Source organism: Erythrolamprus reginae, chromosome 2 (genome assembly GCF_031021105.1).
Source record: "Erythrolamprus reginae isolate rEryReg1 chromosome 2, rEryReg1.hap1, whole genome shotgun sequence".
Lineage (NCBI taxonomy): Eukaryota > Metazoa > Chordata > Lepidosauria > Squamata > Dipsadidae > Erythrolamprus > Erythrolamprus reginae.
This window is the reverse complement of record NC_091951.1, coordinates 214,844,232-214,870,976: the sequence shown is the minus strand read 5'-3', so window position 1 is coordinate 214,870,976 and position 26,745 is coordinate 214,844,232. Positions and strand designations below refer to the sequence as shown.

Here is a 26,745-nt window from a genome sequence, read left to right as displayed (position 1 = left end):
CACTGCAATTTTTCCAAGAAATGAGAGTTGGAGATTGGCCCACTTATCCAAATTTGTTTTTGTCGTTTGCAGAATTTTTTCATAATTGTCTTTGTATATGGTACTACATTTGGCTGTGAGAACTATTCCCAGATATCTTACCTTTGGAGCAGTTTGGATTTCCATTTCATTTTCTAGTTCTAGTCTTTGATTTAAAGTCATATTTTTAACTATTATCTTAGTCTTATTTTTATTTATGTTTAACCCTGCCACTGCTCCAAAGTCATCTATTTCTTTTAATAAGTGTTTGCCCGATACCAGTGGGTCTTCCAGAATGAATACCATATCATCCGCATAAGCTTGTAATTTAAATTCTTCATTTTTGGTTTTTAATCCTTTTATTTTCGAATTGTTTCTTATCTTAATCAGTAGTGCTTCTAATGCTGTTATAAAAATCAATGGTGCCAGTGGGCATCCTTGCCTTACACCTTTTCTAATTTGTATTTCCTCGGTCATTTCTTTATTAATTATTATTTTGGCTTTTTGCTGGGTATATATTGTATTAATGAAACCCACTAATTGATCTCCAAAATTCATTTTTTGTAACTGCAGTATGAAATATCTCCAATTAATTTTGTCAAATGCTTTTTCCGCGTCCACAAAGACCAATGCAGCTTGTCTTCCAATCTGTATGTCGTAATATTCGGTTACATTCAGTATTGCTCTAGTATTATTTTTGATTTGTCTGTACGGGAGAAAACCGCTTTGGTCAGTGTGGATAATTTGATTTAAGATTGGTTTTAATCTTTCAGAGATAATTGCCGCTAAAATTTTGTAGTCAGTATTGAGGAGGGTAATTTGCCTGTAATTTTGGATTAGGAATTTTTCAGATTCACTTTTAGGAATTAAAGTAATGTATGCGTGCTTCCAGGACTCTGGTATTTTCCCACCCGATAGGATGTCATTAAATAATTCTAACATGTATGTCTCTAATATTCCTTGTAGAGTCTTGTATAACTCAAAAGGTATCCCATCCGGTCCGGGGGATTTATTGTTTTTTTGTTTGCCAAGAATTTGCCTAAGTTCAGTTATCGTAATTTTGTCATTTAATTTTGTTTTTTGGTCTTCAGTAACTTTTGGTAGTTCTATTTGTCCTAAATAGTCGTTAATTTTACTCTCCTCCACCTGTTCTTGGTCATATAAATTGGAATAGAATTGTTCAGCTATAATTTTTTTTTGTGATTCCTTTGTTTGTCTTTCCCCCTGTGAGTCGATTAAACCTTCGATATATCTATCTGATTGTTGAGAGGCTAGCTTCCACGCTAGCCATCTCCCAGGCTTATTGGCATTTTCGAAAAAGTTTTGTTTTTGGCTCCTAATTTTTTGTGCCAAATCCTCCTGGTTATGTAAGTTCACCTTGTGTTTTGTCAGATTCAGTTCTTTTAGTATTTTTTGATCTGATGGGTTTTTATGAAGTTCTTCTTCTAAAGTGGTAATTTTTTGAAACAATTTTTGCATTTCACTTTTCTTTTGCTTATTTTTACCCGCTAAGTATGATATCGGTAAGCCTCTGATATAGGCCTTCGTAGTGTCCCATAGGTTGGCTTTACTGTATTTGTTTCGCCATTATCATTTATTTCTAGGAAATATTTTAATTCCTTTTCCATCTTTAGTGTATAATCCTTTTCCTTAATAATGGATTGATTTAATGACCACCTTTTCCTAATAGATCTTTCCTGCTCTGTCCATTTTAGCCAAATTGGATTATGATCCGCCCAGGTATTAGGGAGGATCTCTGATTCTGTAATATTTTGAGTAAATTCTTGGTTAGCCCAGGCCATGTCTATTCTTGACCACGACTTATGTGGGTATGAAAAGTATGTATAGTATCTATTATTTGGGTGGAAGGATCTCCACGTTTCTTTCAATAGGAATTCTTCTACCATTTGTTTGAAAGTATGTGGAAGAATTTTTCTAACTTTTTTCTTATTATTACTTTTGTAATCTTTTTTTCTATCCGCTATCGAGTTGTAATCTCCAACTATTACAAATTTTTTTGAGTCAATATCTAATAAAATTTTGTGTATTTTAGCATAGAATTCAGCCTGTTTTATATTGGGAGCGTATATTGAGATTATTACTGTGGGGGGGTTCCCTTTATTTATTTGTATTGCCAAGATCCTTCCTTCTTCATCAGAATATAGTAATTTGGGATTTAGTCGTGGTTTGACATAAATTACAGTTCCGCGTTTCTGAAGCAAAAAGTTTCCCTAGTTTTGGACATTCTAAGACTGAGTGCTGATCTTTCTTGATGTGTACTTCCTGGAGACAGGTTATATCTGGGTTGCTTTTAGTTAATTTGTGCCATATTTTATTCCTTTTCTTTAAAGCATTTATACCATTGATGTTTATGGATATTAATGATAGTTCTTCATCTATAGTTGTTTCCTTAGTTCCGCTCTTTACCTCCTGCTCTAGACCTTGTAGTTGCCCCTTCTTTGCCATTGATTGGTCGTTTATATCTGATCTCAGGTTCTTGTATATTCTCATCCGATATTGATTCCTCTCTACTCTCCACCTCCTTTCTCCCTCTCCCCCCTAATTCCTGTGATTCAATTATCTTAATATTTTGATCTAAAAAGTTTTGAGCCTCTTCAATTGTGTTAATCCTGTGTTTTTTCCCTAAGAGGGTGACTAGAAGGCCTTTGGGGATAAGCCACCTAAAGGAGATTTTATGTCGGTGTAGTTTAGATATCAAAATTTGATATTGTCTTCTCTTTTCTCTAATTCGCCTGGGGATTTGCTTTAGAACTATTACCTCCTTTCCTTTATGTATTATCGGGTCATCTTTAGCCAAATGGTATATCTCATCCCTCGCTGTTTTTTTAACAAACCTAACATGGACTTCTCGAGGTAATTTATTCCTGTGGGCGTAACCAGTGTACACACGATATATTTCGTCTATTTCCTTCAGTACCCTTCTAGCTGTTGAACCCATTACGCCCGCTATTATCTCCGCCATTGTTTCTGCTGTGTTTTCTTCCTTAGTTTCTGGTATGTTTTGAAATCTTAAGAAAAAAGAGGCTTTTTCAAACTCCATATTTAATAAGGCCTCTTCCATGTTTTTGATGGCTGACATTGTATTTTCTTCTGTTTCCTGCAATTTAGCTTCCAACTTTTTGTTTTTCTGCTCTATCTCCTGTATCTTCTGTGCGTTTTCAGAAAGTGCGCCTTGGATAAGCTCAATTTTCCCGTCAATCTTACCGACTCTGTCTTCCACTCTCTGTATATCTTTTTAAATTTCCCCTCTTACATTCTCTATATTCCCCGCCAATTTTTCACAATTTTGGTCCAAAGATTCTTGCATTTTTAATATTAACTCTTGCAGTGATGCAAGTGTAGTTGTTGAGGATTGGGAAGCCATAGCTGTCACACTTTCTGCCCCTTTAGAACTCTGGGGGGTTGTAGGTTGGGGTGTTACAGATTTATTACCACCTTTGAATTGGGAAGCATTTGCTAAAGGCCTTGACATTTTAAATAAGCTTAGTACCCACGGTATCACAGGTTGTACTATCAATTTGCCCGCCAGGTAATTGGGCAGTCGAATAATCAAATAGTCAGTTAATCAATTTCTATAATTATTCAATATGATTAATAAAAATAGCTAAGCAGTTGAGTTAGTTAATTAATTAATTAGTTGATTTAAATTAATTGGTTGATTTAAATAACAATCAATATCAATTCAGTCTAATCAATTCATCAAAAGTTGTACAGTTGTCAATTGACTTAAATTTATAAAATCTTCATAACAATAATTTATTTCCAAAAATGCTTTGATATTTTTAATTAAATAGTACTCTGGTATTTGACTTAATGTTCTTAGTTAATTAGCGAGTATTAATTAAATCTTAAACAAACCTTTACACATGAGACTCAAAACTTAAATCCAATCTATCTAATATCAATATTCCTAAATACTGTATATAAATATATAAATATGTAAGTATGTAAATATCAGAATCTTATATTATTATTACTATATTATATTACTAAAGTGTAGGAGAGAGTAAGAAAAGGTTGAAGTAAAGAGCTAAAGTATATTAGAAAAGGATTATAAAATTTATAATTATATTAGAGACAAGGTGTTTTGGGACAATTTTAAATAATTTCTTTTTCTTCTTCTTCTGTCTTCTATCTTCCGTCTTCAATGTTTGTTTATTTATTTCCTTAATCAAGTATTAGTCAACAGTTTAATGGTAGTCAATTATTCAGAAAGTCTAAGAGTATTATAATAGGAAGAAATGAATTAAATCCAATATAGGTAATTAATAATCAGGGGTATAGTAGAAAATCTTCAAAGTTTATAATATAGTCAGAGACAGAGAGAATCAAAAAGTTTATACAAAAATGAGTACCAAACTTTGGCCCGCTTGTACCCTCTTATATTTATGGTTCCAAAAGCTGTTCAATTATTTTCAACGAATCAAATCAAATATTTCAAATTTGTATATGCTGAGTTACCTTTGCGTCAGCGCCGGCTTCCAGTTCAGAGTTCGTTTTGAGGGACTCCAAATAGCCAAGTATCGCTCCTTCTCGTAACTTCCAAAAACTTCCGCAAACTTTCACCAACCTCCACAAACCACCATTCACTTTCACTTAGATTCCACTTTGCTCCTGCTGCCGATCCAAACGGATGTTATCCTCTCCAACACAAAAAGCCGGGTACAGGGGAAAGTTCCAGCCAGGTTCCACCGTCGACACTAATCCACCCAATGCGATCCCCTGACCTCTCTTCCTCACTCGGTAATGGCCGCCGCCTTATGATCTTGCTAAGTCACCGAGTTGGTTCTTTTCTTCGCAGCAAGGAAACACACTCACCACCGCTCGTCACCGTTCAGTAAAGACCCTTCTCAATCTCGCCAACCATCATATCATCCAATACGATACTCAATATTCTCGATACTCGATCTATATTAGCTGCTCTTCTAGCTTCCTACAGGATGTTGGGCAGCCACGTCTCCGGATCGGCACAGGCCGATCTCTTCAGCCCCGGGCCTGGGCGTTTCTCCGCTCCCCCCGCGGGTTGCCTTACCGCTACGGGTACAGGGAGAGTTCCCCTAAAAGTTGCTCGTCCCTCCAGGCTGCAACTGCCTCAAACGGCGGACCTAAGAGCTGAAACGCGGAGATCGATCTCGAGAGCCCTCGAAGACCGCTCTGCCACGACGTGACGTCAAACCGAAAGTCGGCACAAAATTTTTTAATATCATCGATGCTATATACTCAAATCAATCAGCCAAAATTATCTTAAATAATGAACAAATAGAAAGGTTAAAATTATTTAGAGGAGTTAGGGTTGCCCTATCTCACCATTGTTATTTATTTGAACATTAGAAACCTTATTAATAAAAATAAGAGCCAACAGAGATATTAAAAGACTAGAGATTAAAAAAGAATCTTACAAAGCTCAGGCATTCACTGATGACGTAGTTTTTATAACAGAAGACCCTTTGACATCAATATCAAAATTAATAGAATTAATAGAAGATTATGGAAAAGTGACGGGTTTGAAAATTAATAAGGAAAAAAAGCAATTACTAATTAAAAATATGACAGATTAATAGAAAAATCAATTAGAGAAGTTGACAAGCATGAAAATAACAAAGAAAGTAAAATATTTTCCACTGCACTGCTCGGAAAGTCCAACATGGGTTATAGTTCAGCCTGATTGAAAGGGTTGGATAGATCGTTTCAGACTTTTCAGAAAAGCTTGGAGGAAAAAGGGAGGAGATATTAGAGAAGAATTAATTAATAAATTACCTCACATCCGGTTGTAAAATGGAAGAGACACTGAATTTGTTCAATCTTGCAATCTAAAGATGGTCGCGTTCTGTTGTGATTAGCACTGGCCCAGCTCCTGCCCCAAGGAGTGTGGATGTGGGGGAGACATCCACATGCCACAGAATTGTTTTGCTCCCGGTGGAATCTGATGATGAAGGCTCCTCTGACCAAAAAGACATGAGTGACAGGGAGGAGGAGAGTGTGGCAGACAGCTCAGAAGGAGATCAATTATCTAGCTCCCCCTTGGATTCGGAACAAGAGTTAATGATACAGCCACGCATGCGGAGAGCGATGCAGAGGCAGCAACAACTGAGAGATTATTAGCAAAGAAAATGAGGCCACCTGTGGTTGGGTGGGGCTGTGGTAATTAGTGAGGCTGCTATAAATAGCAGCCTGTGGGTTTGGCCATTGTGGAGGATTATCTGATCATTGTGTTTTGTGCCTGTCTTGTTGACTTTGACCTTTGTGCGCTGATTTTTCCCTGCTTTGAAACTAAACAACAGTAAAGTGTGTTTCACTTTGTGAAAGAAGAAAGACTATGAATTGCCTCACAGCTGCAAGCTAAGTATCTCAGAACTGATAAGGGACTTGTACAAATTATCAGTTTGTTTGGAGATGAGTGTTCTTTGCTATACAAAAATAGTGCTTAGTTTATTTGAATTTTTGCTATAAAGAACATTGTTTTGAATTTTCAAACGTGTGTGTGTCTGAAATTTGTATCTGTGAATTTTTGGGAGGAGTCTACCAGAGAGCTCGACAGAACACGTTCCGAACCTACTCTGAAGTGTAAGCTATCATGTGTGATTTATTACTTGCTTTTTTAATGACTCCTGGCTAGCCCTAATTAGCCATAAATTTTAGAATGATTTGTGGAATGTTTCTTTATGTTGCTGCCAAGCTTATCTACTTAATTGCTGAGATAGAAATCATGAGAGAAGAAAACTGTGTGCAAGTTTAAGTCTTACGGAGAAATAAAGAGGATGTGTTTTACAATGAGATGCATTTTGTCAAGATCGTGGGTTTTGCTGTTCAGGATTGTGTGTGTGGACTCTCTGGACTTTAGAATTGGACTCAATTTCCCAGTTATTGGATGAGCAATTGGACTGCATTTAACCTGTGCCTTGTGTGTACCAGAAAATCCCTTTGACATTTAAAAAAAGAGCTGTTTCTGTTTTTCTGTTTATAAAATCTTTTGGGTTTTCCTTTTATCGTGTGGTGTGTGTCTTCCTAGACTAATTACCCTGTAATTACGGGTGGTTGAGACACGCCAGCAGAACAGAATTTATTGCCTTAATGCAAACCGTCACTGCCTTACAGGCCCAGATAATAACTTTACAAAATCAAGATGCAGCAGCAGCAGCCCTGGCACCACCACAGATCATAGTTCAACCAAGACCAAAGATTTATTTAGCCAAGCCATCAGTTTTTATTGGGGCAAGAGATCAAGTCACCCCATTTCTTCATCATTTTCAAATCTTCTCCAGAGGATTTTGCTAGAGATGCCATGAAAGTTTCTTTTACTATAAGCCTGTGCAAAGGTGAGGAATTTGAGTGGGCATCGCTTTTCCTAGTACGTCAGGACCAAATCCTGCAAAATTACGCTGCTTTTCGCCAGAGGTTTGAACAAGAATTTGAAGATCCCATGCGCGAACAAAATGCAATTGTTCAGTTATGCCAATTACGCATGGGCAACAAGACCATCTCTGAGTATATCTCTGATTTTTGGAAACTAGGTCACACCCCTGGATTGGGACGAGGGAGCCCTTATGGAACTGTTCCAGGATGGCCTAACCCCCAAGTTTGTGAATGAGCTGACGCACCAACCAACTCCTGACATGCTAAATGGACTCTACCAGACCTGTTTGATCATTGAGACTAAATTGTTATCTACCCAGAACCGTGTCACCAGATATGAAAGCCAGTTTGGTGAGAAATCCAGACTAGTGCCAGCTCCATGCCAGAGATTTCAAAACAACGGTTTCAACCCAGTGCCAAGATGCCCCTTCCAGATACCAGCAGACACGGGAAACCAACCAGCTGCCATTGCTCGAGAGGAACCAATGGATCTAGGCACGGCCAGACCCTGCCTGAGTGAAGCCGAAAAAGCCAGAAATTGAGCACAAGGCCTCTACATGTATTGTGGAGAAGCTGGACACCTTCTACCTGCTTGCCCTCAGAGAAGACGTGGTACTCCTGCTGTGATTCCAGTCTTGAACAGTGGGCCTGCGCTCCAGGTCCAGGCTACCTTGCCAGGAAACGACCAGAGCCTGGCCTAAAAGAAACGTTAGGCCGGGTGGGCACCCAGTCGAATTCCAATGTTATGGCAGATGAACTGAGACCTTCAAGACACCTGACCTTAGCCACTGAGGTAAACTTAAAAAACCCACCCAAAACCCTCCCTGCTACTTCCTTGGTAGATTCTGGAGCCATTACCAACTTTATGGATGAGACCTTCGCTCGTTCTCATGCCACTGTGCTCAGTCACACCTCCTGTTTTTGTCAAAACTATCGACGGCCACATTCTCTTGTCCGGACCAATCAAATTTCAGACCCAACCACTCACCTTAACCATCGTACACCATGAAGAACCTATTCAATTTTATGTCACCAAAGGTCTCCACTTTGGCTATTCTGTATGAGCTTGAAATCAGAACACTTATGAACTTTTCTAGATAAGAACTGGGTGTTAAGATTTTTTTGCCTCTACTTAAGAACCATTTTCTACTTAAGAACTTGAGCCCGGAAAAAATTCACAGGAAATTTGAGAGTGGCACGAAGGCCCAGCCAGTTTCCTGCCATTCCCCCTTTAATCGCGGCCATCTCGGGCTTTTTTGGGCTGCCAGGGGAGCCTTTTGGTGATGCTTAAGGAGGCTTTGGCAGTCCAGAGCAAACAAAGCATTTTCCTTTCTCTGGGTGCTTAGACAGGGAATAAACGTCTGCCAGCGCCCAGAGAAAAGAAATGCTCCCTTCGCTCTGGGCAGCCGAGGAGACACCACAGGGAAGGAAAGGTGCTGGCTACAAAGCGAGCGAGTGAGAGGAGAGGAGCCTTCAGCATGGGAAGGAAGAGGCAGCAGGTCGCAGCAGCAACAGCCAGTGTATGGGAGGCAGCCTCACGGCAGGTGTATGGAGGCACGTGCTCCTCCTCACGGCCTCAGAGCCCCTCTTTTTTTTTAAGCCTTAAAGTTTTAGATTTTTTTGATTCCCCTCACCTTCCTTCAGCAGCGACTGTCCTCTTCCTCCTCCTCCCCCCAAATTCTGAGCTTTTATTTCTTTCCTAATGGGTTTGCATGCATTATTTGCTTTTACAGATTCCTATTGGAAAAATTGCTTCTACTTAAGAACATTTTTACTTAAGAACCTGGTCACAGAATGAATTAAGTTCTTAAGTAGAGGTACCACTGTATATTGTATTTTATCATTTAAAATGGAAGGTATATTGCATTGTTTGGAGATATGTAGAGAGGAAACATTAAAAAAAAAAATCCCCCCCTCAACCCCCACCCCCAGAGTAGAATAATTGAAGATTGAAAGCAGGGTTTAGTATAGCTCTTTCAAACCCTTTCTATGGAAGGACAGATAAACCACCATGTGATGAGTATATATAGAAAACCTGGCTTGGCTTTCTTAAAAGAACACCTAGCTAAGTCGGGGGCCTGCAGTTGAGAAGCCACTGGTGAAGTTAATTCCGACTAGATAAAATGCATGTATAATTGCTCAAAAGCAATTACTGTATTCTTGTTCTGCACAAGAACGACAAGGTGGATTTTACAAGGAAACCTTGGTGGAGGATAGTCGAAAGCACTGATTTCCAAACGAGCTGGGATTGGCTACTCGCATACACAGGCAGGGCGAGAATCATTTTGAAGAACCGTCTCGCGTTCCTCCCGCCACCTCCTAGGTCGCGACCTCTGGCTTTGCCTGCCTGGGACCGAGAGGGGGGAGCCGTAGATAGCTTCTTCCCGCTCGAAATACTGTTTGAATCGGAGAGACCCGCCTAGCAGTCCGCCAATAGTTAACCAATCCAAAGACGAAATTCTCCGGATCCCTGCCCGGAGCTGGCTCATGATTGGTCGGATCAGGCGAGGGCGGTGAGATGGAGAATCAGACAGGTTACAATGTATCCAAATTAATAGCGCGGAATGAAATTAAAAAAGCTATAAACAGCGTCCGTCATAAGAGGGCGGGGCCAAGGGAGGAGAGGTTACCCTGGCTAGGCTGTAGCTCAGTTAGTTGGGGCGGGCTCGGTACGATCTGTGCCGGCTCCTTTCTTGGACTGGCTGGCGAAGAAACGGGCGGCGTTGCCTGCCACGGCAATCTTTGACTGCTTTCCTTCTCAGTACAGCCGACCCCCAGAGACACCTGCCTGGGTCGGTATTGTAGCAGCTTCTACATCGATCTGTCTTGTCATAACCCGACCGCTGCCTTAAACCGGGCCAGCCCCTTCTTAGGAGCAGCAGCGAGGCCAGTCCTGTAGCCGTGTAGGCAACGCGGAGCAAAGCGCTGATTTCTGCTCTGTTTTCACAAGTATTTGGAGAAGAGCCTACCTCCCGGGAGTGAAGGTAAGCGCCGAAGAGCGAGCAGGATTCCCGGCCGAGGGAAGGCCGCCGCCGCCAGGGAGATGGGAAAAAATTAGCTAGTCCCTGCCGGCCTGTTGTCAAAGGTCATGGATGAAATGCGATGCGGAGCATCCACGCCTGTACAGAATGCTTTTCCCGCATCCTGGAAATAGTGGTCACTTCCAAGCAAAACGGGCAAGCAGACCGGCCGATGGGGAGTACAACTTTGGACGCTTCGGTGTCAACATTGAAAAAAAACCCTGCTTGCGGCAGGGCAGCGCAAGAATTCTTTTCGGCTGGTCGTCAGTTTATTTATTTTCGCCTGTCCTTTTTCTCTGCAGCTGCCTGTGCGGGCATGCAACCTGGAAATGCCGAGATCCGGGCTGGAGACCGGCTAACCGGAGCTGCTGCCCGGGGAGATATAGCTGAAGTCCGACACCTTCTGCATCTGGAGCTGGTGCATCCTGACTCCCATAATCGTTTTGGCAAGAGCGCACTGCAAGTAAGTGAGGCATCACATGGTTTCTGTATCCTAGAGAGAGAAAACAGTGCCACCTAGAGACACTAGCTGTCTCTGGGTGAAGGAGTCTGATTCTGCAGTTTTTCCCAGTCTCAGTTCACTCCCATTCGTCTGGCACTTCCGGGAAAAGTGGCTGTTGCCAGTTGAGGCCCCCTCAAGGACATCTCCCTCAACCAGAAATTGATTCTAAATTGCAGCCCAATAATGGATTAAGGCCACTGGACCCTCCCCACATTTTTATAATTTTATAGCCAATTCCATCTTTTCTACCTTTGAATGAAATCTCACCCAACATTTAAACAATTCTTGTGTTTTAAATAAATAGTACACAGATATAGGCCAAACAGGCTAGCCCTTTTTCTTGTTGGGTTCAAGACAAATAGGGTCATTTAATGGGCATGAAGTAGCTTGTTTACAGCTATTTTGGAGAAAAGAAGTATACCCTATCTTGTATAATTACAGGAAGCTCTGCCTAGGCTCTTCAACCAACCAACTCCACTGTTCTACAGTTATTGGTTTATGTCTCAGTACAGTATGTTGTACGAACAGAGCCTTAAATAGAAAGTAGCCTTTCCTATTACTTCCCATAATCAGCAAATAGGATTAAGGCAGGGGATGCTGCAAATATCTCTTACTCTTTCATCCATCTTCCTACAGGTAATGATGTTTGGCAATATCTTTGTAGCTGAAGAACTGCTAAAGCAAGGTGCCAACCCTAACATCCAAGATGGGTCTGGCATAACGCCTGCCCATGATGCTGCCCGCACTGGCTTTCTTGACACCTTGAAAATCTTGGTGGAGCATGGTGCAGATATCAATGTCCCAGATGCTTCTGGATCACTGCCGATCCATGTCGCTATTCAAGAAGGTCATACAGATGTGGTTTCTTTCTTGGCACCTCAAACCCAACTGCAGCAGAAGGACTCCAAGGGGCGAACACCATTGGAGCTAGCAGAGCATCTCGGGCTTTCACACATCCAGTGCATCCTTGAGCACCACCTTTCTGTCCCAGCTTAATTTCAGAAAGAACCCTCAGGTCTGGACCAAGCTAACTTTCCCCTGCCTGCTAGACCTCTATTCCTCAAGACTGTCCCCCCCCCCCCCCCCGAGCTCTGGAACAAAGATAGTTCTTCTGCCCTACCTCAAAATGTCTGTTGAATTATTTGTTTCTATTTATACATATTATATGAGTTCTCCTCTGTACTTCGGATTTCCAGCTTTTTCCAAATATGTAAGACCCTTGGGAATCACATTGCACTATATCATTTCTGCTTGACTTCTGGTCCCCAAAATTAGAAACATTTTGGATACCATTCAGGTTCAACAGATTAGGATCTTTTTGAGATAAAGGCTGCATTTGCTACGACACTGGGACCTCCTTCCATTACCACCTACCCCAGAATTTCAGCAGTCTTGTGATGCTGGGTGATTCCTTTCAGGGATATAATTCTGTCTCTATCTACTCTTATTTGTAAGGATCTAACAATTCTCTGATGCATTGCACTAGGTTCCTATCAAGAATTATAGTGATTATCATTCTAAAGCACCAACAGTAAATATATTAAATGGCGGTTGGCAGAAAACTAGCCTTGAAAGGAAAACACAACTAGGATTTTTCTTCTTGGTGGACAAGATATTTGTTCCCATTTCTCTGCCAAATATGGGATCCAGAACTTCGCAAGGTCTGCATTAGAGTCTCTTATTTTTTTAAAAAGGTTTTCATCCATTTTGTGATCTTCCTAGTTTCTATCTCAAAACATCTTACAATTCCTGAGCCATTAGTAGCTGTTACCCTCTTGGCATTTTGGTGGTTGGCTGTGCCTTTTATGCATTTCTAAAGTGTCCTGAATTTTTTATGTTTGTCTAAAGTTTAAGGCTTGTTTTGAAGGCTTGTTCCCTGCAATGAATTTGTGGATCCAAGCAATGTATTATAATAGGTTTTAAAGGAGGCAAAATGTATTCTATTTATTGTGATTTGAAGGGTGCATTTTATGGAATGACTAATTTAATTATTAAAAATATTAAATCTATTTGTTATTTATTTATTTGATCTTGGGAAACACTCTAAGGTGAAATTTTTCTTTTTGCTTTAAAGGGGCTCATTCTTGGGCATTATAGGTGTCTTTCTGAGTTAATAAAAGTTGAATCCCAAAACTCTTTAGGGGAAAAAGAGTGAATCCCTGCCCTTGTTCAACCCTCTGCACTGCTGAAGGGGGCTGCTTCATATCAAAGTCCTGGAAGCCTTACTAACTTTGAAGATTTGTATGCTCTGATGCTTACTTCCGGCATCATTAAGAATGCTATGATTCTCAAGAACAGACATGTCACACTCAAGGCCCATGGGCCAGATCCAGCTTACCATGTGGATTTGGTTCATAGGGCCACTCTGGAGATCCCCCAGCCTAGCTGGGCACTCCCCGTGAGTGTGCGCACAAAAGGTGGAAAGTGTGTGGAGATTGGTGTCTCCACTGAAAGAAGTGCTTGCAGGCTGCAGTCCAGTGGGCGACCAGGCTGACGAGTGGGCTGCAGAGACGCTGGTGCAGGCGCACTGCTGCTGCTGGGGCTCTATGCACTGATCTTCAAAAACTTAGTGGCGGCCACCCAACTATGTCCACCTAATCGCAGTGACCTGGCTGTGACCATCTACCCAACCACATTCACCTGGTCGCTGTGAGTCATCATAGTATTACATACAACTGGCCAATTGAGGGCAACCATTATGCTGAATGTGGCCCTCAATAAAATTGAGTTTTACACTCCTGCTCAAGAACATTCTTCTAAAGGTTGGAATCATCTTGTATGATGGTATTTCTAATGGTGTTTCCTATTGCAATGTTAGAAACCTTAATGGATTTTTGAACCCACCCAGGATTCCTAGGCTTATGTTTATGGGATTTTAAAAAACTTAATAGCTTTCTGAGGAGGAGGATTCAGCCTTGCCAAATGGTATTTATAGCTAAAGAGAGACCTGAAACAAGTCAGCTCTTAAGTAATCCATATTTTATTTTTACTCCTATAGGGACAAATAAATTGGAATAGCTTCAAGTGAGGTCAGATGGAACAAACAAGTTTCTCCCTTTTAGGTTGAATTTTGAAGGCTATTAGAAATGTAAGACCAGTCAATGAAAACCAGATTGTTGAAAAGGTTAAAGGCACCAAATTAGAAGCTAGAAGACTTGTGAGTTCCTATCCTGTCTTAGGTATGGATAAATTATTGTTAATATTTCATTAACAATAATTTAAATTTGTTTCCCTCAATTCTCTTGGCTCATTTCAATTTGTGCATAGAAAAACCCCACCTATCATTCATCAAATGAAGCTAGATTGACCATAACAAGCCAGGCTTTTGAGAACTGTCGTTCAGCAGTATTTAGATGGCCATAGGCTGTCCCATCCTCAGCTTGGAACATCTGGTAGGTAAACTTATAACATCAGAGGTCAGGCAATTTTGGCAGAAATACATTGTCCCAGCCCTGAAAAAATAATTTAAGTTTGATATTGCACTTGCATCAAACTGGTGCTAAAATTTACTATTTTAGATAACTAGTATTTAAATAGGTCTTCACAGTAGGGTAATTACAGATATAGTAGAAGTAAAATTAATACTCTGACAAGGTAAGATGCATTCAGATTATGCAAAATGTACCTGATAATCAAGATTTTTGTATCTTGTCTTTAGGATGAAAATGAAAGTTCCACGGGGTATCATCCAATCCAAAAACTGCTTTTTCTAATAAGGGTATTCTAGTTCAGGGGTCCCCAATCCAGGGGTGAAACTCAGCAGATTCTGACAGGTTCTGGAGCACCAGTAGAAGAAGTTTTGAGTAATTCGGAGAACCTGGCAAATAGCATCTCTGGCTGGCCCCAGATGGGGGTGGGAATGGAGATTTTGCAATAACCTTCCCTCAGGAGTGGGGAGGAAATGGGGGTTTTGTAGTATCCTTCCCCTAGATTGGGGTGGGGAATGGAAATTTTGCAGTATCCTTCCCCTGCCACATCCACCAAGTCACACCCACAGAACTGGTAGGGAATTTTTTTGAATTTCACTCCTGCCTCAATCCCCCATCCATGAAAACCTGATGTGCTGCATGCCAAAAACTGGTCAATGCAAACAAGGGAAGCCCAATCCATGGGATGCAGGCAGCATATGAAACTATGCTCCCTCTGAGTCCAAGGAAAATGCTCTCTCCAGGAAACTGGTCCTTGGTGCCCCAAAGTTGGGGGCTGCTCTTTTAATTGACAGAATTCATGCATTATAGGCCTTGGTGAATCCCTAGCAAATCTAGAGGGAGCTGTTCCCATAGTCTTAATATTACTTTTTGAAGATTGCTACTGTATAATTTAATGAAAACCATAATTCAGATTTTCTGCTTGTTGACGTTTCATTGGGAGGAGATCTTTTCAATCTGTGTTGAGACTGTACTGGGTATGTTTCTAATGCAGCCCTCAGTGCTGAGGCAACAAAATAGCACAGCAGGACTACTAGATGCTGAACAGAAAACTGAAATAAACCTATGGCTTACAGAATTGAAATTTATCATCTAGAACCATGATGGTGAACCTATGACACATGTGCCACACAAAGAAATATCAGTAGGCACGTAAGTTCAAATCTGGTGTGCATATGTGCGCTAGCCATCTGATTTTGTGGCTTTTTTCCCCTCCCCTAGAATTCAGAGCCTTTCTAGGATCCTGAGTAGGGTGAAAACGCCCTTCACCTCCCCTCTGGAAGCCAGAAATGGCCCATTTCACAACTTGAAGAAATTGGCAAATAAGCCATTTCTGGCCTCCGGAGGGACTCGGATGGGGGGAAAGGCTTTTTCGCCCTCCCCAGGCTCCTAGAATGGCTCTGAAGCCTGGGAGAGGAAAAAAAAATGGAACTTCTGGTGCAACCAGAACTTGGCAAACAGGCAATTTCTGGCCTCCAAGGGCCTCTGGCGGGTGGGGGTGGCCGTTTTCACCCTCCCTAGGCTCCTAGAAAGGCTCTGAAGTCTGGGGAGAGTGAAAAATGGGTATGCCTTCACGTGCCTTGAGTGGGGTGTGTCTTGTATGCATGTGTGAGGGCCCCCACATGGAATTATGGGTGTGGGCATGCACAGGCTCCGTGCCCCTCTTGGCACCTAAACCAAAAGGTTCACCATCACTGACCTAGAATAATGTCCCAGTGCTAGGTGTGGCTTTCAGAGAAAAGGAAGAAAGCTAAACATTTTTTTAATACCAGCTATCTGCCTGTTTGTCAAGCAATTTAAGGAATATTGGAGGACTGGGTGCAGCTACAGATGTAAGCACAGAAGAGATAGAGCATTTTTAAAAATTAAAACTTAAACAGTTGAGCTTGTTTTGCAACTTTTTTGAATCCTTGCCTAGCATCTACCAGAAAACCACAAACAACAGAGTTGAGAACATCAAAAAATCTCAATTGTAAGAAACAAGTCAATTCTTTCATAATGGATATACAGTACATTTTGTTTCTTAAAGAAAAACAGTGTTCATAAAACACGTTCACTACATGTAAATTACTTGTTTATTTAATTCAATATTATAGGTTCATACAATTTCTTCTTACCGAGAACTCCAGGAAGTAACTCATTCCACTGATTAATTATTATTGTCAGAAAATTTCTCCTTAGTTCTAGGTTGGATCAATTTTTCGTGATCTTCCAACTGTTACTTTTTGTCCTGACCTCAGGTGCTTTGGAGAATAGTTCAATCCATTCTTCTCTGTGACAGCCCCTCAAGGAATGTTGAGGAAAACTGCAAGACTGTTATCCTTGTCTTTCATAAGCTAGACATATCTAAGACTCAAATGTGCATTATAAGATTTAACCTCCAGGGCATTTATTGTCTTGTTGGTTTTTTGTGTACATTTTCCAGACAATTAACATCTTTTTTTATACCACGATGACCAGAACTGGACACAGTATTCCATGCATATGCATTCACAAACATATAGGTATAGAAAAAATAGATAATTTAAATACTGATGAAAAATAAAATACTTTTTGCATTTTATAATCATACGTCATCACTATCTCTAAAATAGTGCTTGATAAGTGCGGTCTAGAATAGAATAGAATTAGAATAGAATTTTTTTGTCATAGGGGTCAAATAAGCAATGAAGAAACAATCAATATTAATAAAAATCTTAGGATACAAGCAACAAGTTACAGTCATACAGTCCTAAGTGGGAGAAAAAGGATAGGAATGAGAAAAACTAGTAGAATAGAAGTGCAGATTTAATAAAAAGTCTGACAGTGTTGAGGGAATTATTTGTTTAGTAGAGTGATGGCGTTTGGGGAAAAACTGTTCTTGTGTCTAGTTGTCTTGGTGTACAGTGCTGTGTAGTGACGTTTTGAGGGTAGGAGTTGAAACAGTTTATGTCCAGGATGCAAGGGGTCAGTAAATACTTTCCCCACCCTCTTTTTGACTCGTGCCCTATACAGGTCCTCAATGGAAGGCAGGTTGGCAGCAATTGTTTTTTCTGCAGTTCTGATTCTCCTCTGAAGTCTGTGTCTCTGTCTGGTTTGGTGCTGTTGGGTTGCAGCACCAAACCAGACAGTTATACAGGTGCAGATGACAGACTCAATGATTCCTCTGTAGAACTGGATCAGCAGCTCCTTGGGCAATTTGAGCTTCCTGAGCTGGCGCAGAAAGAACATTCTTTGTTGTGCTTTTTCGATGATGTTTTTGATGTTAGGTGACCATTTTAGGTCTTGAGATATGATAGAACCTAGGAATTTGAAGGTCTCTACTGTTGATACTATATTGTCTAGTATTGTGAGAGGTGGAAGGGTGGAAGGGTTTCTCCTAAAGTCTACCACCATTTCTACGGTTTTGAGGGTGTTCAGTTCTAGATTGTTCTGCCGCCGCCCGCTTGAGCCAGGAGGACAGGCTGGATGAAGCGCCGTGGAGGAATGGGAAGCTGAAGCTGCCGGCGGTTTGAGCCTCCCTTTGCTCCACGCTACTTCGCCCTGCCTGTCGTCCTGGCAAAGTGCTGGGGGGAGGGAGTTAGGAAGGTTCTCCTGCTCCCCCCCTCCAGCCAAACACACAAAGGCGGTCTACCGCCGCCCACTTGAGCCAGGATGACAGGCAGGGCGAAGCAGCGTGGAGCAAAGGGAGACTCAAACCGCCAGCGGCTTCAGCTTCCCATTGCTCCACGCTGCTTCGCCCTGCCTGTCCTCCTGGCTCAAGCGGGCGGCGGCAGAACGCCTTTGTGTTTTTGGCTGGGGGGGAGCAGGAGGACCTTCCTAACTCCCTCCCCCCCAGCCGAAAACCCAAAGGCGTTCTGCCGCCGCCTGCTTGAGCCAGGACAGGCAGGGCGAAGCGGCGTGGAGGAATGGGAAACTCCTGAACGCCGAACTTGGAAGTTCGGCAAAAGTTCGGGTTCGGGAGGCCGCTGAGAAGCCCCGCAGCCCAGCTGTCACCTTTTAAAACAGCCGGGGGGGCTTCTCGGTGGCCTCCCGAACCCAAACGCCAAACCCGAACAGCTGGGCGGCAGGGCTTCTCAGCGGTGGCGGCGGGTTCGTAAGAAGGAAAAAGTTTGTAAGTAAAGGCAAAAAATTTCTGAACCCCGGGTTCGTATCTCGGGTTGTTTGTAAGACGAGGGGTTCGTATCATGAAGTACCACTGTATTAAGAAGGAATGAATCTCACGAGAATAAAAGAGTTTGCAATTAATAATTAAAGACTTCAAGTTTTCATCACAGAATTTTTATATAATGTCTTGAGACCAGCTTGTTGATATATATATATATATACAGTATTCCCTCGATTTTCGCGGGTTCGAACTTCACGAAAAGCCTATACCACGGTTTTTCAAAAATATTAATTAAAAAATACTTTGCAGTCCCCCCCCCTATACTACGGTTTTTCCTGCCCGATGACATCATATGTCATCGCCAAACTTTCATTCACCTTTAATAATTTTTTTAAAAATAAACTTTAATAAATAAACATGGTGAGTAATAATCTAAATGGTTGCTAGGGGAATGGGAAATTGTAATGTAGGGGTTTAAAGTGTTAAGGGATGGCTTGTGACACTGTTCACAGCCAAAAATAGTGTATTTACTTCCGCATCTCTACTTCGCGGAAATTCAATTTTCGCAGGCAGTCTCGGAACGCATCCCCCGCAAAAATCGAGGGAACACTAATATATATACATAATGATATATTATATACATAATGATATGTATACATAAGTAGAAACTCTTAAATAATAATTCGTTCAGGTTTTTAAGATGCCATCCCGTTTTGGAATTCTCCTCACTTTGAAGAGTTACGTTAAGGAATTCGTCCCACCTATTCTATATTAATATCGGGCAAGTTCTGCGTAGGCTAACTGGCTAGCCTCCAAAGCACTCATTCCAGTGGAACAATTAGGTAATTGATAGCTTTCCGGCGACTGGGAAATGATCCAATTACTTCCGCTGGTGTGCCCAACCCTTTCCGTTCTGAGCTCCCGGAAATGAATGCTTTCCACGCAGAAAAGCTGAGTGGTAACACGATGTCTGACCAGCTGGCATTGCGGGTCAACGCGGCGTTTGCTGCACGTTATGGGAAGTATCGCCGTCGCGAGGAGCTGCAGCGGTGTGAGTGGTGGACGGTGTGGTCGGGTTTGGGGTTTGGGCGATTTGCTATCGCGCTGTCTTTACGTTATGCCTGGTTTCTCGCTTCCTCAGTGCAGGACAAATATGGGGAAGAGGAGAAAGTTTCGAGTTCCGAGTCGGCGTCTAGCGAAGAGGAGGTGGGTAGGCATTGAGTGACAAAAAGTCTTCATTTTTGTTAATCCGGGAGAATCGGGTTACGTTTCCTGACGGGTGGTGTTCCCCTGCTGCTCTGAAAACTGAAATTCCAAAGAATTCGGAGCGATGTGTGGGCAGTTTCTCTCTGCAAGTGAAACGCTGCCCTCCCAGAGGTCCGCAAGAGGGAACACAAGATTTTTGCTGTCGGGGGACGCGGTTTTTATCACCTTTCTAGAAGTGCTGTTTATAATTTAAATTTCTAATTTCTGAATTTATCTCTAATGCCTCCGACCCATTGAGAATTATCTATGGTATGCAAGGATTAAAAGCAAAAGCAATACATTAAAACACTGATAAAAGACATGGAGAGGGCTAGGCAGAATTCTTAGCAATTAGCACTGAATGAAGCCTTTTCTGGGGAAAGGGGTGATGTCTTCAGGGCTCTTTTGAAGAATAGCAGGGTCAGACCTCTTAAGGCACTCTCTTATAAAAGGGCTGTCTATAGAGCTTTCTTGTCTACATTTTGGGGGTTCTGTCTTTGCTGGGACAAATTGGAAAATAGTACCACATAGCAATATTTTCTCTCCAAATGGTAATATTCCTCTCTGGTGGTTCTTTCCTTCCATGCTAGGAACTTGACCCCAAACTGGATCGTGCTTTTTATTCCATGTTAGGCTTATTAAAAACGAAGGATCCCCGAATTTATCAAAAGAATGTCAATTTCTACACTGAGAAAGGTGAGTATTGTTTACAATTTGTTGGGGATTAAGGCAAGTGTCCAGTGGCTTTGTCCAAATATACATACATATTTATTTATTTATTTGAAATTTTATTTTTTAAAATAGTTTTTATTGAAATATATGTTTTAAAAAGACATTACAGATAGAAAAAAAGATAAACATAACAAAGAAACAAACATTGATACAAATAGTATTTTCAAGTGGGTTAACGTCTATATTTTAACATTTCTGTTGATATATTACATATTTATACATTTGTACACATAGTGTTGTATATGGAGTCATTTCTCACAGTGGGATAGCTTTCCTTTTTTGTATCCATTTATACCATTTAGTCCAGATGGAATAATAATCTGTATCCTTTTTGTTATTCAGTTCCATGGTTAGTTGGTGCATTTTTGCATATTCATATATTTAAAAAATTATTTTCTTGTCTCCTGGTGTCTTTGAGTCTTTCCATTTTTCTGCGTAATTCTTGCTGCTATTACAATGTGTAGTAATAAGTATTTAGTATTTCTTGGATATGTTTTTCTTACGATACCTAACAGGAATAATTCCAGGGTAAATTCAATGGTAGTTTCAGGCACCTCCGGCATTCTTCACCCAGACAAAAGACGAGGCAGGGAGGTTCTCAGGTGTCCTCCGCCGCCACGTCTTTTGCCTGGGTGAAGAATGCCGGAGGCGGCTGTGGCCGTGGGGCTTGAAGACAGCGCTTGGGGCTCCGTTCTCCCAACTATGAGAGAAGAGCCCCGGATCCTAAACAGTGGGAAAAGCGATTTTGGAGCGCAGGCTGAAACGGGGCATGCGAGGCGGGGGAGGAAATGGCTCCCAGACAGAGAATTGGTCATGCAGGAGGCTTTGAAAGTGGTGCAGACGCTGCTTATGTTCTCCCTGATGCTAAAGCAAAGGACAGAGGGAATTCCTCAGCCAGGGAGAAGTGGCCCTTGCCTGACCCCTGCCACAGTTGCTTGCCCAAGCCACTTTTCAGCCTGCTGGGAGGGCTCCTTGGCTGATACCTGCCAGTCTCCTGCGGGGAGGGGAGCAGCCAAGGGCTGCTGGGAGGCCTTGGGGACAGCCGCCGAAGCATGGGAAGGCTGCTGCTACCACTGCTGACCACTGCCCAACTCCCCCCACAGCATTCGATGTATAAGATGCACCCAGTTTTTGATGCATTTTTTTGAAGTAAAAAGGTGCATCTTATACACCGAAAAATATGGTATTTGTATATGTTAGATATTATCTTCCCCTCTGGGCCTGTAAGAGGTTTATCCAATTGTTGTGTTTCAGTGTCTATGCCCGTCCCTTCAGAACCTTTTTTGTATCTTGCTTGAATTTGTAGATAGGTCCACTAGTCTATATTAATATTTTGAGTTGCCCATTCTTCCCTACTTTTTAATTTGCCAAATGGATCTAGAATTTCTTTATATTTGATTTAGTTATGTCAATTGTATTTGGGTATATTAGAGCCTCCATTGTTGACAACCAATTAGGGATTTTCAAATAATATTTTAGTTTGATTCTTTCCAAGTACAGTGGTACCTCGTCTTACGAACAGTGGTTCGGGTTTGGCGTTCAGGTTCAGGAGGCCGCCGAGAAGCCCCGCCGCCTGGCTGTCGTCTTTTAGAACAGCTGGGGGGCTTCTCGGCGGCCTCCCGAACGCTGAACCCGGAAGTTCGGGTTTGGCGTTCGGGTTCAGGAGGATGCTGAGAAGCCCCCCGGCTGTTTCAAAAAGCGACAGTCGGGCGGCGGGGCTTCTTGGCGGCGGCGGCGGGTTTGTAAGAAGGAAAAAGTTCGTAAGAAGAGGCAAAAAATTTCTGAACCCCGGGTTCGTATCTCAGGTTGTTCGTAAGACGAGGGGTTCGTATCATGAGGTACCACTATATATTTTAAATTCATAATGCAAACTCATAAAACCATACAGTACATATCATAAACCCCTTATTTATCCTATGTATCTTCCATTAATTTTACCTATGTACTTCTATATAGTTCTAAAATTCTAATCCAATTTTACAAATTAATACATCCTAATATTAATAAAATTAAATTAAAAACAAAACATAAACATATATGAATTTCAGACTTCTTCCCCCCCTCATTTTGTTTTTTACTTTAAAATAAGGTATGTGCAGTGTGCATAGGGATTTGTTCATAGTTTTTTTTATAGTCCACCCCTCCAGCAGTCTGAGGGACAGTGAACTGGCCCCTGTGTAAAAGGTTTTGGGACCCCTGCCTAAATATATCTTTTACCATCAAGAAACCATGTTAACCATGATAAAACCTTGTTTTTATCTTCTTTGTTAATCAAACTAATTTATGAGTGGAAATACAAAGATATATTTGCTCCCAACTAGTATATTATGTTCACAGAAGGCTTCATTTTAACAGAAGGCTACAATTGTTTGCATGTTTATTTGGCTATAAGTGCCAACCAGCAGTGGAATTTATTAAATATCTTGCTAAATATCTGTCCAGTCACTAAAGTATCATACATTTGCTGATTCCTCTAGTTAAAAGTTTCGAAATGTATATTAGGATATTACTTAATGTTCAATTTTATAAGAGTTCTGTTTTAAGAGAACTGTCTGAGACAGCTTATTTACAATGTAAATAAGAGGCTGCCCCAAAGAGGGGGGAGTCAAGTTATTCTCCAGAGCACCTGTAGGACAAAGAAGCAGTGGATGGAAACTAATCAAGGAGAGAAGCAACTTAGAAGTAAGGAGTGAATGTGAGAACAATTAATCCATGGAATTACTTGCCTCTAGAAGTTGTGAATGCCCAAACACTGGAAGTTTTAAAGAAGATGTTGGATACCCACTTGTCTGTAGGGTTTTCTGCCTAAGCAGGGGGTTGGACTAGAAGCCCTCTAAGGTCCCTTCCATCTTGGTTGTTAGAAAATGTTTCACGTTTTAAAATATCTGTACAAGCCACAAGAGACATCTCTTTAGAGGAACATCTTCCCACCTTGTAGACAATACTTCCAGAAACTGGGAATAACCATAAACAACTTCTACATCTAGTATCCAATATCCAGTATCTAGTTCAGGAAACACAGATCAGTTTGACATGCCTTGATTGTTAATGAATTATCTACCTTCAGTCTCTCTAGGACTTTCAGCTGACTTGCACCTAAGGAGGTTGTTTTGATTTTTTTTTTTTTTGCAAAAGCAAAACCAACATCATTTAGAAGCAATTACAAATGCCTTCAATGAGAATTTAAAAAATACAATATCCAATTAGAAAAAGCCATACTTTTCTCTCCTTCTTTCTTCCCCACTCCTTCCCCATGGTGGAAATCCAATCCAGTCAGTTTTAAAATCATGCCGCATTTTGGAGTTGGAGGGAGGGGGGAAATTAGCCGGCTGGGCTTTTCTCTCTTTCTCTCGAGGGTGGAAATCCAATCCAGTCAGTTTTAAAATCACGCCGTATTTTGGACGTATTTCGGGACAAATTATCAAGGTCTGGTAACCCTATTCTAATTGCCAATTCTAGTGCAGAGGTCAGACCTCCACGCTGGAATTGGAAACTTGTGGGCAGACATCTCAAATCTCCTGCGCTATAGCACACAACTCATGTTAGAGGGAACACTCTGTCTCTGTCTCTCTGGGGACCAGCAATCAGCCTACCCCACTTCTTCTGAGCTTATCCTCCAGTTTCATGCAGAACTTCCCAGTTTTACAGCCAGCCGAGCATGATTGACTCCTCTCCTGCTTCCCTCTTTCACCCTCCCTCTTCTCTTCCCGTTGTGGACTCAGCCGACAAGCCTCCACCCTCCGACCCCAGACTCCCATTCAGTCCCCATTCTGAAAACGGGAGCCGGCAACTCAGAGAGGAGGAGGAGGCGGGTGTGTTTGTGTATGTTGTGCCCGGCTCAGCTTTTGGCAGGACTTCCGTTACCTCGGCCTTGGAGGTGCCTCAGTGAGCGGGCGCGGAGACTCATTGCCTCCTCTGGGCACAGTCCCCGCCTCCTCCCTCTGGGCTGCCACAGGGTGACCTTCTGCACCCTGCCATGCACCTCTGGGGTGGGGGGTGGGGAGGCTGACCGCCGCTATTTCCCCACAGGGCACCAATGCTGTTCCTGCGCACACGACATTCAGAGGAGGAAAAACCTTCGCAGACAGAAGACTTCCTCACACTTTCCTTGCCGCTCCCCCATCAACTCCGATGCCCAGCTCCCCTGAGCAGCCTTGGAAAAGACTGTGTGGGGGGTTGCAGGCAGGCCGATCACAAACACCAGGTGGGTTGGATGCGGCCCTCAGGCCGCCCCTTGCCCAGGTCTGTTTTAGAGTGTGGTTTCTCCTTATGCAAGATAAATATGTAGAAGAAAGATTTTACAATTAATGATTGAGTAACCTCGAATTGTGTATTTACTGATCTATTGAGATAGTAATGATTTTAACTTATGAAAGTTGTTATGTTTTGTATGGAAAATCTGAATATTTATCATATGGAAGTTTGATTTAAGCAATTGTTTTGAAATAATACTGTATATGAAATCCCAGTTATTAAAAAAATTATAATGATATTGTAATGAAGATTAAGATAACAGGTTTGATTACATTCCTAGAGAAATTTTAAGAGGTTTTTGGTTATGATAAAAGAAGGGATTAAAAAAAGGAGATATTTAGGAAGGGGAGGAAGTAGTAGAAAGGAAAAGTGTAAGAAATAAAAAAAACATTTTTGAAGGAAAGGTTACATAATAATAACAGTTGGAAGGGACCTTGGAGATCCTCTAGTCCAACCCCCTGCTTAGGCAGTGTTGTGGTTAGCTCTGGCCCAGCTCTTGCCCCAAGGAATGTGGAGGTGTATGTGGCGGAGACATCCACATGCCGCAGGCCTGTTTTGCTCAGTAGAACTGCCAACGAAGTCTCCTCTGACCAAGGAAGCGTGAGTGACAGGGAAGAGGGGAGTTTGGCAGACAGCCCAGGAGGAGATCAGTCATCTGTATCATCCCTGGATTCTGAACAAGAATTAATGACACATCCACACATGCGTACAGTGATGCATAGGAGAGAACAACTGAAGGATTATTACAAGAGAAAATGAGGCCACCTGTCATTGGGTGGGGCTGCTGTAATTAGTGCTACAGATAAAAGTTCAGCCTGGTGTTTTAGCCTCATGGCAGTTTATCTGATTCATTGTTTCGTCAAGATCGTGGTTTTTGCTGTTCAGGATTGTGTGTGTGGAATCTCTGGACTTTAGAATTGCACTCAATTTCCCAGTTATTGGGTGAGCAATTGGACTGCATTTAACCTGTGCCTTGTGTGTACCAGAAAATCCCTTTGACATTTAAAAAGGGAGCTGTTTCTGTTTTTCTGTTTATAAAAACTTTTGGGTTTTCCTTTTATCGTGCGGTGTGTGTCTTCCTGGACTAATTACCCTGTAATTACGGGTGGTTGAGACACGCCAGCAGAACAGGCAGAAACCCTACACTACTTCAGACAAATGGGTATCCAACATCTTCTTAAAAACTTCCAGTGTTGGAGCATTCACAACTTCTGGTGGCAGGCTGTTCCACAGATTCATTGTTCTAACTGTCAGGAATTTTCTCCTTAGTTCTAAGTTGCTTCTCTCCTTGTTTAGTTTCCACCATTGCTTCTTGTTCTTCCCTCAGGTGCTTTGGAGAATAGATTGATATATCTTGTTTGGAAAGTGAGTTTGTGTGGTGTTTAAAGCTGTCCTGAGGAGAATGACAGAGAGCCCTAATCCTACCCAGCGGGGGTGGGGGAGGAAAGATAATAATAATAATAATAATAATAATAATAATAATAATAATAATAATAATAATGTATTGGATTTATATGCTGCCCCTCTCCGTAGACTCGGGACAGATAAAGGAAGGCAGAGCGAAAGAAAAGGAAGTCTCGGGACAGCTTTAAACCCCTCCTACACTTTCCAAGCGAGACTAAGCAAGGGAGCTGCGTGTTCATGATGGCTCTGATGCTTGAAAGGAATTGGAGCCAAACTTTATTTTCCTTTGCTCTGCCTTCCTTTATCTCTCCCCCACCCCCACCGCCGGGTAGGTTTAGGGCTCTCTGTCATTCTCCTCGCTCCAAGCTTTCCAAACTCCCTTGCTTAATCTTGTTTGGAAAGTGTGGGGGGTTAAAAGCTGGCCCAAGGCTTTCTTTTCTTTCGCTCTGCCTTCCTTGATCTCTCCCCCCTCTTGCCGCCAGGTAGGATTATGGCTCTCTGTCATTCTCCTTGGGCCAGCTTTAAATTCACACACAAACACACACTTTCCAAATGAGACTAAGCAAGGGAGCTTGGGAAGTTTGGAGCTTTTGTGTGTGTGGGTTTAAAGCTGGACTGAGCAGAATGACAAGAGAGCCCTAATCCTACCAGGAACAAAAGGCAGAGCCTCTTCCTCCAGGG

At 41.9% G+C, this 26,745-nt stretch overlaps 2 protein-coding genes across 4 annotated transcripts in view; both read left to right on the top strand.

Annotated features, from left to right (window-relative positions):
- Positions 1 to 12,923, top strand: part of AP1M2 (adaptor related protein complex 1 subunit mu 2) — a 124,895-nt gene extending 111,972 nt beyond the window's left edge. The window contains exons 1-3 of one of the 3 annotated variants that reach the window (XM_070741796.1): positions 8,114 to 8,185; positions 10,715 to 10,875; positions 11,551 to 12,923. In XM_070741796.1, the coding sequence (XP_070597897.1) occupies positions 10,729 to 10,875; positions 11,551 to 11,910 (507 nt within the window). In that variant the 5' untranslated portion in view covers positions 8,114 to 8,185; positions 10,715 to 10,728 and the 3' untranslated portion in view covers positions 11,911 to 12,923. Of the gene's footprint in view, positions 1 to 8,113; positions 8,186 to 9,889; positions 10,377 to 10,714; positions 10,876 to 11,550 lie in introns of those variants that run through there. The other 2 variants (XM_070741795.1, XM_070741797.1) reach the window with 2 other exon arrangements.
- Positions 12,924 to 19,347: 6,424 nt separating this feature from the next.
- The window catches only part of KRI1 (KRI1 homolog), a 157,887-nt gene continuing 150,489 nt past the window's right edge, over positions 19,348 to 26,745 (top strand). Inside the window, exons 1-3 of the mRNA XM_070741788.1 lie at positions 19,348 to 19,480; positions 19,571 to 19,635; positions 20,265 to 20,370. Coding sequence (XP_070597889.1) covers positions 19,357 to 19,480; positions 19,571 to 19,635; positions 20,265 to 20,370 — 295 coding nt within the window. The 5' untranslated portion in view covers positions 19,348 to 19,356. The remainder of the gene's footprint in view (positions 19,481 to 19,570; positions 19,636 to 20,264; positions 20,371 to 26,745) is intronic.